We start from the raw sequence: 17,916 nt of genomic DNA, 5'->3' as shown, positions 1-17,916 counted from the left end.
ATGAAGGGTCTGACTTTGTTGCTATCCAGGTCAATGGAAAACTCCCATTGACTTGGATAGTAATGGTACAGAATTAAGCCTAATGCTCTGAACCATAACCAAAGAGGGTAAAATAACAAAGGCAAAGATAGCACTGCTAAAACAAATACTACTCTCCGAACGCACCTCGCTCAGGTCTTGACAGCCACGGTTTTCAGCTGCTATTTATGTGATTGCTGTACTTACTCTTAATGTCTTCATTGACGCTTGCACTCCTATTTTCAAGGCATTAAAAACCCTGCATAACAGAGCTGCACAAGTGACATAGCAGAGTCCCTTGGAGTGTGGGAAAGGAAAGGGCAAAGGAAGTTGTTTTGCTGTTTGAATTCTTCCACCTCTGCAAACCTCTGAGGCTGTGCTGGTAAAGGACTCCTGCTGGTATCAGTCATTCCTGTATAAGGTACTTTGCTGACTACATTATGCTGGTTGGGGACATTGCAAGGATCTGACACTCATGTTACTTTAGAGCCACCCACCAAACATGGGATTGAATAAAATTGTTTTGGAATACATATATTTACTTAATATGTAATTTTTTAATTATATATATTTACTCTTTTATTTTCATTATTGCATTGGCAGATTGCATCAAAGAGAGGAATGCAAAATACTGTAGAGACAAGAACAGCTGAAAGAACTGCAGATATGGTGTAGGCAAACACCAACAATTACTGTATCCTGGTTCACAGACTTGTTATAAATCTAGAAGAATAAAATCCCACTTTCTTGCAGACAAAAAAGAAAATCTGTTAGCCCACAAGCTGAGAGACTGAGAAGAATATTTCTATTAGGTATCTCTAAAGAAATACTTGGGTGACAAATTAGCCATTATAAATCTATTTTGCATCCTTCCTCTGACTCACACAAGGTATCTGATGAATGCAGAATCTTTGCCAGATATGAAGAGGCATCAGCAAGTGCCTTTGCTGAGCCATCTGCAGGGCTTACTGCTTTCAATTTCCTTTATTTTTAAGGGGTGTGGGACAAAAGCATGTAACAAAATCCCCAGTATAATGAGAAAACACTATTTTTTAACATACATTGAAACAGCTCAAGGAACAGTCATCTCAGTCACGCTCAGATAACAAATCTGGATTCTGAACACACAGCTCTAATTTTATGTTGATAATTATGAAGTTGGATAACCATCAATGCCTGAGCACAAACAAGTTACAGATACTCATGTTCCACTGCAGAGCCGTCTGTTCTATTGCACATACTGTATATTATTTGCTTTTCTCCAGCTAAATTAAGAGAAGCACAGAGTGAATCAGTCCCAGTGAACAATGCTAATTTAGATCTTTTTTGTCCTGTCTCAAGCTGTCTGCAAACAAATAATCACTTCTATAATGTTTGCCCTTTTAGGAATTACATTTGGGTTTAATTCAGCCCAAAATTGGTTTTTGAAAAGTTGCTCATTACTGTGAGGGTGGTGAGGCAATGGAATAGGTTTCCCAGAGAAGTTGTGGATGTCCCATCCCGGGAAGTGCTCAAAGTCAGGCTGGATAGGGCTCTGAGCAACTGGGTCTAGTGAGGAGTCCCTACCCAAGGCAGGGGTGTCAGAACTAGATGACCTTTAAGGTCCATTTAATCCAAGCCATTCTATGATTCTTTGATTCTATGATTATTTCAAGTATGCAACTGCAATTCAAACTTCAAATTCTGTTGTTCAGATTCTGAACACAAAAATATTTCTCTTTTATCTCTACATCAACTTTCTCACATCTACATGCAACTGGGAATTTTGTATTGCGGTTTTTCGGTTCTTTGCATTACCTTAATATATATTCTAGAGCACATGCATGAAATTTTTGAAAAGAGAGTCATAAAATATTGGTGACAAGAGGGTCATATTAAATATATCTTGACATCTGAAGGTTCACCACTTTCCTGTTATTTGCCTAGATGCTGTTGACAGTAAAAGGATTTTTCAAAAACCATCCATCAATTAATGAATTAAAACTCTTTTTGTCTGCCTTTTTATTCACCTGTTGGAAGAAATGCTGAACAACAAAATTCTTTGATCTACTTCCAATTAGTGAAGTTCAGGCAATTTACTTCATGAAATATTCAGTTTATTTCTTTTTCTCTGAGACTAAATAGTCTTTTCAGTAGCTTTTCTTTTTTTATTTTGTATCTTTTCTTTCTCATTGTGCATTGGTGCAAGACAGTTTCCAGAAGTAATATTTCTCTTTTGAGAACATTACAGTTGATATAAGAAATGGTAAAAAGTCTGTCTGAAGTGTTGCACAAATATTTTTTCAAGAGAAAGAGGATATTTTTGAGAGAAAGAGATGAAAACACAAAAGCATGTAGAAGAGGGTATTTTTTAAATTGTTTATGGGCTTGCAACAAAGAAGAAATTTAAGTTGCAAAGTCTTATATTTATGACTGGATTTAGAAATTGCTTCTTCATGCCTTTGGTGCATTTAAATGTGAGGTTTAGATGGTGGTTTACACAAAAAGGATTACGTTTTCATAAAGGGAAGTGTAGGCTTATATGAACAAGTCTGCTTATCTTTTCACTACTTTACATTCCCTTGTAAAAGGGAACAAAAGCAATGAAATGCAGATTTTGACCATATCGTGGAATCAGAGCCTTGTCCTGTCTATTCCAACAGCCCTTTTATTTTTACCTCCATGTTGATATTCACAGTAAAACTACTGCAAAATACTCCACCTTGACTTACACAAAAAATTAATAAGTAAAAAATGCACCTGTTTACTGAGAATACATCTCCCTGTATATGTACATTTATAGAGCTGACTTCTCTAACAAAGATATCATCAGACAGCTCAGTGAATGTCACTGAAAGAAATCCAGAATGAACCTTCCAGTGCAAATCAGCACCAAATGCGCTTACAAATTTCTTTTGATTTTATGTGTTAAGAGGCTCTGAAGGTCACAAGACTGCACAAGTGCCACTCATGCGGCATTACTGTGCTTGGAAAGGGCTGTGTGCTATGAAATGGAAGGCTATGAAATGAAAGAAAAAGTTTGTTATTAGGCTTTTACTGCAAAAGGAAAATTATCAATTAAGGACATAGCTTCTTTGTAAATTAGGCAGGTGGTATGGATTCGAAATGAAGCTCTTCAAGCACTCTCCAGTGCCAGGAATTGTAGTGGCACAAAGTTGTCAATGGAGCTTTGCCTCACTGCATCACAAATGCACACTGAGGGTCTCTCACAGAGCTAATTCTTTTTGTTTCGTTTGGCTGCATTTTAAATCATGGTATTAGAAATATGTCAAAAATGAAAATCCAGATGAAAATGAAAGCGCTATCAAATTTCCACATACCACTCCATTAACTGAAAGCAGCTGGTCCCCACGTTTGAGCCCACCATGCCTTTCTGCCACTCCTCCAGGAATGATGCGAGAAATATAAATAGGTGAATTTTGCTCTTTTCCTCCCATGACATTAAAGCCCAGGCCTTCCTCAGTCTTTGGCAGCTCCACCACACGCGGGTGTGAATGGCCTTCGCTTGCAGCAAATGCAGCAACTGTTGCCTGGAAGAAAAAAAATGAGTGATTTGGCTATTTAGGGAGAACAGTGATAGACACTGTTGCTCATTTGCAGGAAGAACTCCTTCCTGTGAAAACATTTCAGTATCTTACTCTGACATTTTCTGATTTTCTGAAAGTATTTTAAAAATATTAAGTTCTATGCCAATATTTTTGAAATAAAGGAATAAACAGAGGAACACAGAGTTCAGGTGACTTGTCAAAGATAACACAAAAAGTTAGCAGCAAAGCCAGAAGGCCCCCTGGGAAGCCTTACTCTGTGGTGGTGAACCTTTATGATCACTAGTGCATTTCTTCTTTGCCTTTCCATGGGAAGAAAATCTATTCCTGTGGGATAAGATAATGTGATCTCTGACGTGTTCCTAATTGAAATAAAGTGGATGAACTGAATTGTTAACTCTTTGCTTTGCTTTCAGAGTTATGGAATTATTTATTTTAAATCCTAAAATTATATTCTTCTATTAAAAGGTTTAATTTATAATCTTTTTGAAATCTCGCAAAGTAACTCCTGAACAGGAATAGGAGGTTTTATTATATAACTGGATCAAAATTTTTATTGAAAAATTAAATCTTAAGACAGCAGATATATAAATCAATTAGAAAAATCCTAGATTGTTAATCTTATTCTAGGAAAAAAAGAAGTAACATACTGTAAAGCTTGCATCCAGAAAAATGTTACATTTTTACTTCATTTTTCACTACAACCATTTTCTTACTTATAGATCTTAGTAAATCAGTAAAGAAACATTAAGAAAATATTTTATACTTTTCAACATGTGCTTGTAGATCAAACTGCTTCAACAGTTCTACATTACACTAGTATTTTTAAGCATCCTAAAATTTTTATGTTTAATAGAAGCAATTGGATGACATGACATAATGGAGCATTCTCAATTACATGTTTTTGCACATGCAGAACTTGTAATCATGCATACATTTTATGTCAGACATGAATGCACTAGGAGGATGAAATGCAGACAGCCCAGAAATAACCAGGAAATATTGTGATATTGAAACATTGCTCTGTAACCTGCTGTTCTATATGAATAAGAAATGAGAATGGGAAACACTAATTGGACTTCTCCCCATTTACTAAATAACATAGCAATAATTTTTACATTTATCTGCAGTGTAAACAAATCAGGATTTCATATACACATTTCTCTATATAGAACCACAGAACTTACCAAATTTACATTGACCATTAACTTTCACTTAGAAGGTTAAAATCAGAACAGCCTACAGAAAAGAATGTCCTATTTAATAAGGAAAATACACTGTAATTTAAGGTATATTAGGCTATTTGCTGACTACTATAGAGCTTGCTTCTCTGAAGTACTCTAAAATAATTTTGTAACATGCTCCCAACCTTCACCTTCTGATACAGCTTTAAATTAAAATCTCTTAACATAAATACATAATGGTAAGATCTTAGTTCCATTAGGATTTCAGGGAGTTTATCTCCACAGGAATGGACCATAAACCAGTATCTCTAAAAGAGATTTATTGATTTTGCAAGTTTACCTATTTTGCATTGAAGCTGCTATGCTACATAAAAGATACTGTTCCATACAAAATGATAATGGGAAAAAGAAATCCATTTGGATTCCCTTGTTTGGAAGCATCTATCTTTGGGCATGTTATAAAAATACAGAGTATATTTCATACTGGCACATAGAATGGGTTCTTTCATGGTTGTGTGAATTCCCCAAGAAAATTATCATCTTAGTAATAGCAGCAGTGTAGCTGCCACAGTCTAAGGATAAGAAAGGCAGGTCCTCATGGACAAAGACACAATGTATTTTAAAAAAACAGGCAATGTATCAGAAAAAAAACAGGCTTGCATTTGACTATGGAATCAAAAAAACATTGACCAGGCCATTTCTCTCATTGTTCACCCTTACCACTTGCTCAGTACCTACAGTTTCCATTACTCAAAAGGGGAATTTTAACTGTTTAGTTTCTATCTCCCAAATAATTGTGTCCTCTCTGGATGAGATGTATGGGAAAATAGTCCCTTAAAATATTGGTTGTTGCAGGCAGACTTCTACAGAATGAACCAGTTTTGCTTTTGCAAAGCAACTTTTCGAAAAGCATCATATTCCATAAAATCATTCTCTTTTCTTAAGCTACAGAAGCAGCATAAAGGTTGAAATTTTCCATTATGATTGTTACCTGGGAAGTAGCACTGGTTCTAGACTCTGGGCTGCCACTGATGTCTAAATTTTCTTACAGTGTACACACGAATACCTGAAACACACACGCGCACAGTCAATTACTAGATCACTTTGGTAACACATATTTCAACAGTTGCACATATCCTACCTTTGCAGTGGCCCTGGCTCGGAATTCGGGACAGCCATTAACAGTTATGGTTTCATGCATGTATTGATACACCTAAAACGTTTATGAAAATAAAATGAAATTAATTATAGAAGCAAAACAAGGACTTTATATTAACCCAGACAGTAGAGTCCCTTTCCCTCGTAAGACTTTCATTAACGGTGTATTCATGCAATCATACAGTCAAGTGTCTGCTAAACTTGAGCATGCTTGGGTTTATAGAGAACATCAATCTGTGTTTCTCATGACACTTTGCAAACTTAACAACACAATTCCCTTCCCATTTCTAGTGAGCAGTTTCCCAAAACCAGAACAGTTAAGTTCTGTAATATCAAAAACTGGTGTCTCCAGGCAACTGACTTGAATGCAAATGATCTGAACTGATCTGAGTGGTGTCTCAGCCTCCAACAATGGCTTCTTTGTTCTCTGAACTTTCCTATGAACTAAAGACTTGGGAGACTGATGTTAAAAAAATATGTAAGTTGCTCAGCATACAGAAGAAGAAGGCTGCTCAGCTGAAGACTGGAAGTGAAAATAAAGTTTTGGAGAAAGGTCACAATACTAGCTTCCATCAACTAGAACTAGGAAAAGTGAAAAGGGCTGGCAGTCTGATAGGTCAGACATGATCAATGGGTAAGATTATCCTTTAGAAAATAATTGTACATTCACATAAATTGCATAAAATCAACATTGCCAATATGTATGACTTTCTGTTGCTTTTTTGTGATATACACTCTTGGCCCACTTCCCCTGGTCCTTAACTCTCCCTTTTAAACATCTTCAGAAAGGAGAAGCAAAAAGGCTCTATCTTACACTGCCTTTGTTCTCTAGATTTGTCACACTATTCGATGAAAAATAACAACCAATGCCTTGATACTAGCTAGTTATTTTGATAGCAAACTTAAAAAGATAAAAATATTTACATATAATATACAGAAAGCTTTCTGAAAGACAAAGATCAATGCAAACAAACCAAACATTTACATTTAATTTTCTTATAAAATCACCAAGCATAAAAAAATGTTCCTATGTGCCACTGATTTATGGTGGGCATTTTCTTGACCTACTTCATGAGAAATTTTGTCTTTTCATGTGTTTATGTCTCAGGCTGCATTCCTCAGAGATAACCTCTGCTGGTAAAGTATGTTAGCTCTTACGACGATCTCCTTAAGTTCCTTGAGGAGTGCAGGTTCAATTGCACTTTCAAAAATATATTTACCTTTCAGCCATTTGTTGATACTTTAGCAGGAGTGCCAAAACTTTCCTCTTTGGTAATGTAAATGTTACTTTGGGAGAGAAGGAGTCAAATCCTGTACTTAATTGACCTATAAACAATGACTTCTCCCACTGATAGGTAAAACCTCCCCATTCCCCTGTCCTGATGACTTGTATTGCCTGTTATTATAAAACTGAACACACTGACAAGCATATGCAACAACCATCTAAACAGAACTAAGATTTTTGGCTCATTTATGAGTTCAGTGGGCAGTCATAGTGTTAATTAAGCACTCTTGCATAGCAAAGTGTTTGGATGACTGATCCCCAAACCTTTTTTTAGGGATATCATACACAAGTAAAAGGCAAAAAAAAAGAAAGAAGATAACAAATGTAATCCATTTTAGAGAACTAAAATATGCTAAACACTTTCAAAATACAGCAAAAAGATTATTTGAGTATTGTCAGCACATATGTCATTCTAGAACCGAATTAAAAAAACCTGGGCAGAGACAAAAACTGAGACAAGGGGAGTAGGCTGAAAAGTTTCCTGCTTTCTCCATTGGAAATGAAATCTTGCTTCCATTGGTAATATTGACCACAGTGTATGCCAGGATTTTGCCCTTAGTTTAAAAAATAAGGGAAAAGAAAGCTCTTTCATAGCCTCCAAAGGGTCTCTGGTTTGGTTTGTTTTTTGTACTGATGATGCCATCATAAAAATGGGTTCAGCCTATTTACTCATCAATACGCTGCACAGCTAGTTCAAAGTTTATTGTATTATGTTGTAGGGCATATTGTTATATAAGAACAGCCACTACATTATATAAGAAGAATACTGTGTAATTGCAGCAATGAGTCATTAAATACTTGTTTCTTTAAAACCCATACCGTACTGAACTAGTGTTAATGCTGTATTTTCTTCAGGTTCCCCTTCATCCTAAAGCATGAGAGCAGATTGTACCTATTGTTTTTGCTTGCACGGGTATAAATGCTGTGGGTTTCTATGATGTCTAAAAGCATATATTTGAATATTGAACTGTTATTACTTTAAATTTCTTTGCAAACAGGTCACAGTATTTCATATAGAGGAACAGTGACTAAAAAGTTCTTTAAAACATTCATTATTAAGGTGAAATATCACCAAGCTGATTACTTTCACGTGATTACTTGCTAAGTTTGATGTCATATAACTTTCTATTAATTGCATCCTATCATCCTACCAGTATCTAGCTGGTAGACTTTGTAATACTCAGTATCCTGGTAGCTAATTTGCTGACTGCTGAAAGAACAGACTCACTAGTGTGTGATTCAATAGTATGTTAAAAAAGAATCCCGCTACTCAAAAACTTGTGAAAAAATATGATCAATAATGTCATACAATCCTTGGGTTGATTTGTAAATTCTCCATGCTAAAAGATTTAAATGCTGTCCTGCAAAGAGTTATCCATGAACATAGTATCTACAGTACAGTTCTTAGAAAAAAGTCTTGCATGTCAAATCTCACTCTCTATAAGCAACAGATGCAACCAGTCTTGAATATTTGCTTGACATATTTGTAAATCTAATTATTCTATTTGACTGTTCATAATGCTTAATGTAATTTGAGTTTAAGAATGATAAAACATACACCCACATAACTATGTTATTACTAAGTCAGTTTAACAACCAAACACAGATTAATCATACCTGTTCCACCAAGCCCCTTGCACTCTTTGTAGAGTTCAGATCTAATCACTGCTCACTCTCAAAATGCACAAAAAGTACACTGAAGTCCATAGACAAATGTTGTTTTCCTGTAGCCACACTACCTCCTGTGCTTTTTTCAGCACCACCTTAGCCATGATTTGTGCACAATGAATCCATTCTGCTGCCTCTTCTACATAAACTGAAAATCTCTTTGTTCTCAAACTGAATAATGTGGCATTTAAATCCTCCCATTGTGGAATATAGTTTCATGTTAAATCCACTGTACATGACAAGTAATTGAAGTGGTTTTATAAAATAATTTCTTTCTATGTTATTATTACATTATGCATTATCTATTACATATATATACACACACAGATAATTATCTATTGCCCAGGACAGTATCTAGATGGTTACTATGGCAGTAATTTGAAAAAGAGCTGCACACCTATTTCTGTATGTACGGTTATGTCTTTTTTGAATGTCTATAAGACTACATGGGTGTTTAGTAATATTATTTGCTGACAGACTCCATACACAGCCTGATGGTCTAGTGCCTAGGGAAAAGAGTTTCCACGATACATTAACAATAGAGATTAAATTACAGGTGAAATGTCAATGTTTCAAGACGCAAAGCTGCAGCTGTAAGGTAAATGGTAATGTTTCAGATAATTTTCCCCCCAGCGATTTCAAGACTGCCAGTGTCTGTGCACTGAATGTTCATTGGGTAAAGGCGTATTGCAGACAAGGGTTTGTTCACACAGATCTCATTTGTGCTGTGGAGCAAGACCTACTCACTCGGCTTTGTTTGTGCTTTCCTGTGGTGCGGAGAATACAACACTCCCACCAAGAAATACTCCTGAAAGCATGAATACAGATCTCAGACTTTTTTCAGCTTCTGCAGGTAGTCTCCCCAGACACCATAATCTATTCTCCCACAGTACTCAAAGATTATGAAAAGAGCAAGGGAGGTAAACTACAACTAAAAAATCTGAACTTGGCAGTGAATCCTCCTTGCACTGTGGCAGCTCTCACAGGCACAGAGAAATGCACTTCTCCCAGCAGGAGCTGTAGTGAGTCAGAGGCAGCAGGTATTATTGTTACGATGATGGTCCTCATCCACACACATTCAGCTGGGAGGCAAAGCAGATGGTTTAGGATTACTGAAGCTCAGGAAGGGGGACTGCCTTACAGATAGTTTAGGAGCTAGCTTCTTACCTAAAATTACTCCTTACGGACTCATAACAAAGCAGCACATTATTTAGGGCTGGGCTATTTAAGTCAATGCAAAGCTTTAGGAGAAGGTCCAGGAATAACCAGTGCACTTAGCAGCCTGTTTTATAAAGGTGGCTAGAAGCAGCATTCTGTTTACAGCCTGAATGATGCAGCATCTTTTCTGATGGATTCTCAAAGTTAGAATTTAATTAAACAATTTTATTCCATTAACTTCTCTAAGAGGTATTCAGTGCTTCATTCCCTGATGAAATATGTAATTCTAAGTACAACTGTACCTACAATAATGATGCTCAACTTAAGGACAACTTGGTCTGAACACCAGAAAGGAAGAGGCATGAGGCACAAATCATTTTACAGCAATGAACTAGAGCTCAAAACACTCCACAAACGCAATTCAGACCTGCGAAGTAGCAGGCCCAGATAAAGTTTTCTGAAATTTTTAAGCGGGGAAGTAACCTCTTTGAAAATGTTAGGAGTTTCTCAGCATATGAGATAATAGATGTAAGTAGTAGCAATGGGTTGCGTTTCCACAGTGTATGCAGTATGATAATAATAAAAAGACATTAAAACACTTCCTGTAAGAAGTCACAACCTAAGTGACTTAGGTGCATCATAGGTAAGCAGGTAAAAAGGTGAAATGAAGAAACTTGCAAAAAGACTGATAAATTATGTTTAACATATAGATTAGCATCATCTGGCATCATATTAGTTCATCTGCCATATTTTTGTTGCTTCAGTGTAGAAAAGAAATGTGTATCTATTTTTGGAAGACAACTTTGAAGGAAGAAAAGAGTCTGACAGACAGTAGAGAGGGGAGAGTTACCATGAGAATAACCAGTGCAAGAAAGACATAATTGTTTTCACTGTGCTTTTGCAGGCATGTCAATGGAACAGTATACATGTGTGCATCCTTGCAGAACTGAGGCTAAGCTATAAAAGAGAGATTGTTATTTACTTACACCTAAGTACAATGCTTCGGCCATCAACTAGCTGAATCCTTGTCTTCCTAACTGCCTTCATATGTTGGAAATGATGAAGCAAATATTTCTTCCTTCTAAGATGTCAAGTGAAAAGGAGTATCTCAATCAGTCTTTTACCACGGTGAGAAGAACAGAAGATGCTTTAATCAGCGTAGCTGTTGGCCTCTCTTCTCCCCTCTTCTCAAAATCAGGTGCTAATTCTCAGGACTTTAGCCTCCTGATCTGAGACCCACTCATCATCTCACTTGCTGTGCAAGAACCAGTCCTTGGGGCAGGCCAGGAGAACACCTGATCTTGCGACTGGGGGGAAGTTACAGAGCACAGCTGCACTGCAGAGCTGTGGAGTCTCCACTGTGGTGCCTGTGAATACTTTGTTTCTGTGAGCAAACTTCCACCTGCAGCGTCAGTTGTGTCTCACCCCACTGTTTCCATTACTTTTGACTCTTTCACATTCTGTTTGGTATTTTTTCCTTACCCACAACCTCTTGCCTATATTTTCCATTCTTAGTCCAATACATTTATGTCTGTGGAGAGAAATGTATTGATTTATACAGCTGGACAGATTCCACCAGAGCTATGCTTCAGCACTAAATTCAGATCATGCTTGACCACATCTGTAAGCAAGGACATTTTAAACGCTACAAAGATCAGGAGGGACTCTGGTAATCTTTAACCTCTTATACACCATAAACCATGGAATCTTCTCTAGTAATTTCTACACCAATCATCATTTTTGCTTGAACTACAGAGTCTTTAGAAAGTTCTGTGAATTTCAAGCCTCCAACATGCTTAGGAAATTGTCAACTGAATAACAGCATTTCCATTAAAAATGGATTATTTCTAAGCTAAATATGTCCAATTTCAAACTATATATTTTTTTATATATTTATTTTTTTAATATATATTTATTTATATAATTTTTGGTAATCTTTCCTTCTTCTCTACTGGAACTAGGTGTAGGTCTTTGTCTCATTTTGGACATCTATGCCCTTTATGACAGGCTTGCTGATATTTCAAACAGTATTTGCTTTTCTACAAAATAACTCACAAACAGATCTAGTTACCCATTTAAGATGACGGTGGAACAGATGAGGACATAAAAGAATGAAAACAAGTCAAACATAACCAAAAGTCTATATAAGCAGTGTGGAAGTATCCAGCTGACCAGACCACAATTCCTCTTTCATATTTCCTCTTTCATAACGACTTTTTACGTCTGTAATCTTACTCAAGCTCAAAACTAATGCAGTGGAGTGCTTCCATTCAGCCATAAACCTGTGCTAGCTCAATGAAAGTGAAAAATCTCTGGTGATGGTGAGTTTAGTTTTGTTATCTCTTGAATATCAAATGGAATTTCTGTTTTTGTGCCTGTGTTCTGCTTTTTAAAAACTACCTCATGTGATAAGTATGCTTGGAAAAGCACATCTGCATCATAAGAGTGTTTTCTCCACCAGAGCTACAGCCTCTAGCTAAGATACTGTCCTAAACACTGTCATACATCATAATCTAGAAGACAGTAGTTCCACAGGGTAGCTGAAAGCAGGCTGTGGAAGAACACCATGGATCCCATGTACACCCACCACAACTTCATGGTTGCAACAAAATTAAGAGTCTCCTTAAACAAAGTTGCTTGAGCAAATGAATCACAAAGGCCCATTTTGTTATAGGACTATGACAGGTGTTTAAGTAATCCCAACAGAAGCAGAATTAGGCAATCTCACACCCATGTTCACAGGGTATATACAATACATAATCTTCAGTCTGGCCCTGAGAGCAAGCTGACAAAAGTTCTTCTTTTGTCAATGTCAAAAGGACAAGTTGAGAGACACCTGTGAGTACAGGGAGGTTGAAATGGTTGAAAAGTACCTTTGAGAGGAAGGCATTGTTCTTATTGGAAGCACCAAAAAGTCTGTATTACATAAGTTGTTGCCTGCAGCTACTGAATTTGGACAACTGAATTTGAAAAAGCTGCTTTGTGACAACTAGTCTGTATTAATGAGCTATTTATATCTGACAGAATGTGGTCATTCAAGGTTGCTGGCATTCTGAATATTTTTACATTATAAGCTCTCATTAGCCTTTGAGCACTTATACGTCTGCATTGGGAAACCTGTTGGTGTTTATTTTCAAAACCAAACTTCTGCATCATTTTCACAATTGTTGCAACAATCCCCTTTCATGAAGTAACACTGCACGAATGTTGCCATATGATGCAGTAGGGATGCTAACCCATTAAGAAGCTCAAACCTGTAAATGAAATTCAGTCTTGTTTAACAACCTGAGGAGATGACACAGTTTTAAATTCAGACCATGTGGAAGAAATATTATGAATGTTGGCTTTAATGTTGAGGATATTTTATTTAACAGTTTCCTTCTTTGGGAGTGGGGATTATGGAGGAAACTAGGTCAGTTTTACCTAAGTGAAAAAAATGAGCCGAATCTTGATGCATTATTAAGCTGTCCTTAGGCAGTAGGAGAAAAACAGCACAGGCCTGAAACATTGTTAAAAATAAATTAAGTATAATCACTTCAAGGGTATAATATTTTAATTTAGGGTGTAATACTTTATGAAGGCTAGAGTTAAAATGGCATTTTCCACTTTTTTTTTGTGTGGAAAAGGGTGGAATGTACTCTGCTCTGACAGTATCTGTGGTGGTGTCTGAAAGCTGACACAAGTTTTGGTCCCTGAGTTCTTGCCATATGATCCTGTGTCTGTCCAAGAAACAACCCAACAGGGGTTACAGGCTGGGGCCAGAACCTCTTTCCTCCCTTATGCGCAAGCAGAAGAATGTAGCAGATGTACCAGAATATGCATGCTGTCACATCCTCTGCACATATTGGGTGAGTCAATTGAAACACTCCTGGTGTTGCTGTTAGGACACACAAGACCTCTGTGTGCCTCCTCTTCTTCCCTCCAATGTCAATTCCATCTGGAATCATCACTGACACTGTAAAGTGAATAGAAGCTGCTTTGCACTCTTTTAAGGAAAAACAGACTTTTATTTGCAAATAAAAACTACTCATATAAGGAACAAGAAAAATCTAATTGGCTCATTTAGTTTATTTCATATGCCTTACACACTGTTCTATACACTGCTCTAAGTCAACAGCAACTGCGATCTGGTATCTTTGAAGACAGTGCTACAGTTGTTTCAGAAATTGTATGCTTTGCAATCACTAAATCTTTGCAAAATACTATTCTAAAAGTCTCTTTCACTGCTTCTACTGCAATATACTGGGATAAAAAGAAATACCAACACGTGTGATTAGTTAATTCCCATAAGACTACTTGGAATTCATAGCTTGTAATTTAAAATTCCCTCTTAGACCTCACTGCCAGTTACTTTTGAGTTCAAAAATATGCCAAGCATTCTAAGCACTAATTTCCTCCACTTTATCAGTAAGTCTGTATATGCTGTTGGGGCTGACGTATGCAACAGCCATATCCCAAACTTTAACAGATTTGTGAAAACCTTGCCAAAATGAGCACCTGGATGAAACATGACATCATCATGCAAGCTCACCTCAAGTGTTCCTACCAAGCTGAGAAGGCAGGGAGAAAGAAGGAAATTGCTGATGTTTTAAATGCCAACAAAAATGTAGCTAAAATGGAGGTTAAAAACAGTTTTACAATTTCTTCTTTTTTCTGATGGCACAATTAAGAAATGGAGATTGAGCAGTATTTCTCAGGAGTCTCATCAGTGACATCAGTTAAGTGGCAGCAGAGGGATACTGAGGCTCCATCAAAGCAGAAACAATGGTGCAGTGGCTTCCAACAACCTGTCAGCATAAATATTACTTGGTAGTTCACCTTGCTGCTGATTTCTCTCAAGAGGAAGAAGCAGGCTTGAGATGAACTGAAGCAAAGGTTATTCTATTTATTCCTAAGAGTTTTATGTAATCAAATAGAATACTGCAGCAATAAACTAAAATGATAATGCGAGGAAACAATGCTGACATGCTGAGATACATCACACATGTTCCACCAGTCACCTTATGTAGCACACACAACTGCAGTTGTATGCTGAAATAAGAACATCACCTGAGCACCACTCATCAGAGTTTTATTAAGTACAACATAATTACCCATATCAACTGAAACATGAACAAGATATGTCATTGTTTTGATTCTATACATTGTAGGACTCTTGCAGCACTAAAATATTTATTTATCTGTTGTGAAAGGCACAATTATGCAAGCAGAGCACAAATATGATTAGATATATAGCCATCAGCCAACTCTGAAAATTGATCTTTAATCAAACCCAATGGGAAAAAGCACTGATAAAGACCAATGATATGGTCTGGATCCAGATTCTGGGGTGCTATATATGTAAAATCGATGTATTTAGCTCTAGGCAGCTAAAAAAAAAGTGGCAACAGCAGTTGCTTTCAGTCTCCTGCAGTGAAGTTATGAAAGTGGTAGGGACTTTGTAATGGCGCAGAGACTAAATAATGCCTTTTCTCAGATAATATTTGGGCAGCTTGGTAAATTCATCTAATTGCCATTAATGAAGGCCATCTGCTGAGTGACAAGGTTATAATTTCCAAAAGTTCTCATTTATGCTATCCAGGGCTTGCGAGCAGCAGATCAATGCTTCAATCGCTTATTGTAAAGTGGCAAATGAAACTTCATTGTTTTTCAGAATTTGAGTAATTCCTGACTACATTCACCATACAAAAAATAGCACATATCTTAACACAGTAACTAAAAAAAAAATAAAGATCTGTGTTTATTGCTAACTTAAGCTTTTCTGTTGAACTTTCTCAATGCTTAGTCCATCACGGTGGCAGGACAAAGAGCAGCCAGCTCATCTTTAGAAATCTGATGGGTTTTTATGATCTCATTTACATACGTTACAAATCCTTCTCTCAGCTCATCATTACGGATACACTACTTGTAACCAGGAGGCAGAAATCTTTAAAACATGAAAATATTAATATTCTGTTGTACCATCGTATTTTAATGAAGCTAAGTAATGCCCTCTCCAAATAGTGATGGAGGTACTCATTTAGTGGAAACTTATATCATTATTTTATGTGGCTTCTCATTGCTGGGACAATGGCAATGAACAAAGGATGGAAAGGTACAGTAAAAGATCCTTGCAAATGCTATACAGCCCCACAATTCAGGTAAACTAAACTGGTTCATCTGACATTATAATCCACTCCAATATCTAAAAAAAAGGATAAAATGCTCAAACTTTAGCATCCAGGAATGCAAATTTTTATGAAAAGTTACAAATCAATCAATGCATAAGCATGCAAAAATCTGAATGAAACTGGTCAATTTGAAAAATTCCATATTTGCTACTGCATGAGTGCTACTACTAAATTAACGGTGCAGTAATTCCTAACAAGATATCTGGAATACCACAGCAAGTTATAACAAGGTATCAGATTAGCTTTGCTTCCCAGTCAGTCTAATGAGGTATCATGCTAATATAATCACACTGCTTTTGTTACAAATCTGAGCTGATAGATCTCACTCACTTTACTCCTGTGCATTGTCCTATTGCCCTTTTGTTTACTAATTGCCTTATTAGTAAGTCCGACATATCACTTCAGCTCAGTCGGGACCAACACGTTGGTTTGCATGGGTAAAAGTGACAGTAGAAGACTTCAGATGTCAGGCTTCTGACTGAGCCTTAATCACAGTTCTGTACTGTGAATTGTAGCAGAAAGTCTTCTCAATACATTTTTTTCCCAAGCTTGCATCTTGTAATTTAAAAATTTCAAAAACTGGGCTTGCCCTGTGGAGATGAGATGGACTGGAATTGCATTTCTCCTCCTGTAACAAATATTCAGCTCCCAGTGAAAATAAAGCGTAACACAGGGCAGGATTTGGACTCTGGGGCTTACCTTGGTGCCAACTGGGAGAGTTTGGCCTGGTGAACCTCTATTTTTACAAGGATTCATGAGGCAGAAAACAGTGAAATTCTGCTTTCAGAGGCTAGGTTTGGGAGGCGGAGGAACATGAATAACCAAATTTTGAGATTCTTAAAACATAATGAAAGCAGGTCTTTAAATGACTCCTACATTAAAATCCTAAATTAATAATTTAAGAAAAGAATTAATGAGAATTTTTGGCTGAGTCCAAGCTAATACTCAGATTCTAATACTTAGTACAGACTTTTAAAAATGGAGTACAACACAATACTGGGATATGTGAAGCGAATGAACATCTAAGGGTTCCAGTCAGCCTTCTGCTATCACTCAGTACATTACAGTAAAGTAATGAGTACAGTAACATTAGACTCAGTTTTCACCACCCAGCAGCCTTCTTGTGATCCCTTAATATTTTCAAAGACTTATATCAGGGTTAATAAGGAAAAGCACAGGTGGGTGGCTTGAGGAAATGACCAGATAATAACACATTGCATATCAGCAGCACTGGGATTCCAGGCATTCAGACTGCTAAGGGATGGAAATGAAAATTATTAATCAAAGGAAATCATTCCAATATACTAACTAGGTTTATTAAACTATTCTACATAAGTTATAGTGAAACTATGATTTTAATACTATACAACATACTGAAATATATCTCTAAAGTAACTGGGGAGCATCCAGACCTCATAAAAAATGGGTCAGTGTTCTCTCACTGCCATTTTTGTCCCTGTAAGTCAACAGTGGTCTTTAAATGTCCAGGATACTCTGTCTATAAGCTAATTTTATAGCAAGCTTAAAAGTTTTAAACTACTGAGGTAGGAACTGAACTATTTTCAAAGACAATATGCTTTTCCACTGACTAATTTCATACAAAATGCATAACATTAGAGTACTTTGTATTGACTGCTCCTGGCTTTTTAGTCACTCAGTCCTACAAAAGTGCTCTCTGCGATGACCTGATATTTTGCTGGGAGTCATAAGATAACAGAATAAAACCATGG

The 17,916-nt window shown here is 36.7% G+C and overlaps 1 protein-coding gene across 2 annotated transcripts in view; it reads right to left on the bottom strand.

Annotated features, from left to right (window-relative positions):
• Window positions 1–17,916, bottom strand: part of LIN7A (lin-7 homolog A, crumbs cell polarity complex component) — a 49,624-nt gene that overhangs the window by 6,693 nt on the left and 25,015 nt on the right. For both annotated transcript variants that reach the window (XM_051795729.1, XM_051795727.1), the window contains exons 3-4: window positions 5,889–5,960; window positions 3,339–3,548 (exon numbers count right to left, since the gene is read on the bottom strand). In XM_051795729.1, coding sequence (XP_051651689.1) covers window positions 3,339–3,548; window positions 5,889–5,960 — 282 coding nt within the window. The remainder of the gene's footprint in view (window positions 1–3,338; window positions 3,549–5,888; window positions 5,961–17,916) is intronic.

Source organism: Manacus candei, unplaced genomic scaffold (assembly GCF_025592945.1).
Source record: "Manacus candei isolate 608988 ecotype Guabito, Panama unplaced genomic scaffold, ASM2559294v1 h1tg000043l, whole genome shotgun sequence".
In the NCBI taxonomy this organism is placed as follows: Eukaryota; Metazoa; Chordata; class Aves; order Passeriformes; family Pipridae; genus Manacus; species Manacus candei.
Note: the sequence above shows the minus strand (reverse complement) of the source record. Positions and strands in the feature narration are given on the sequence as shown.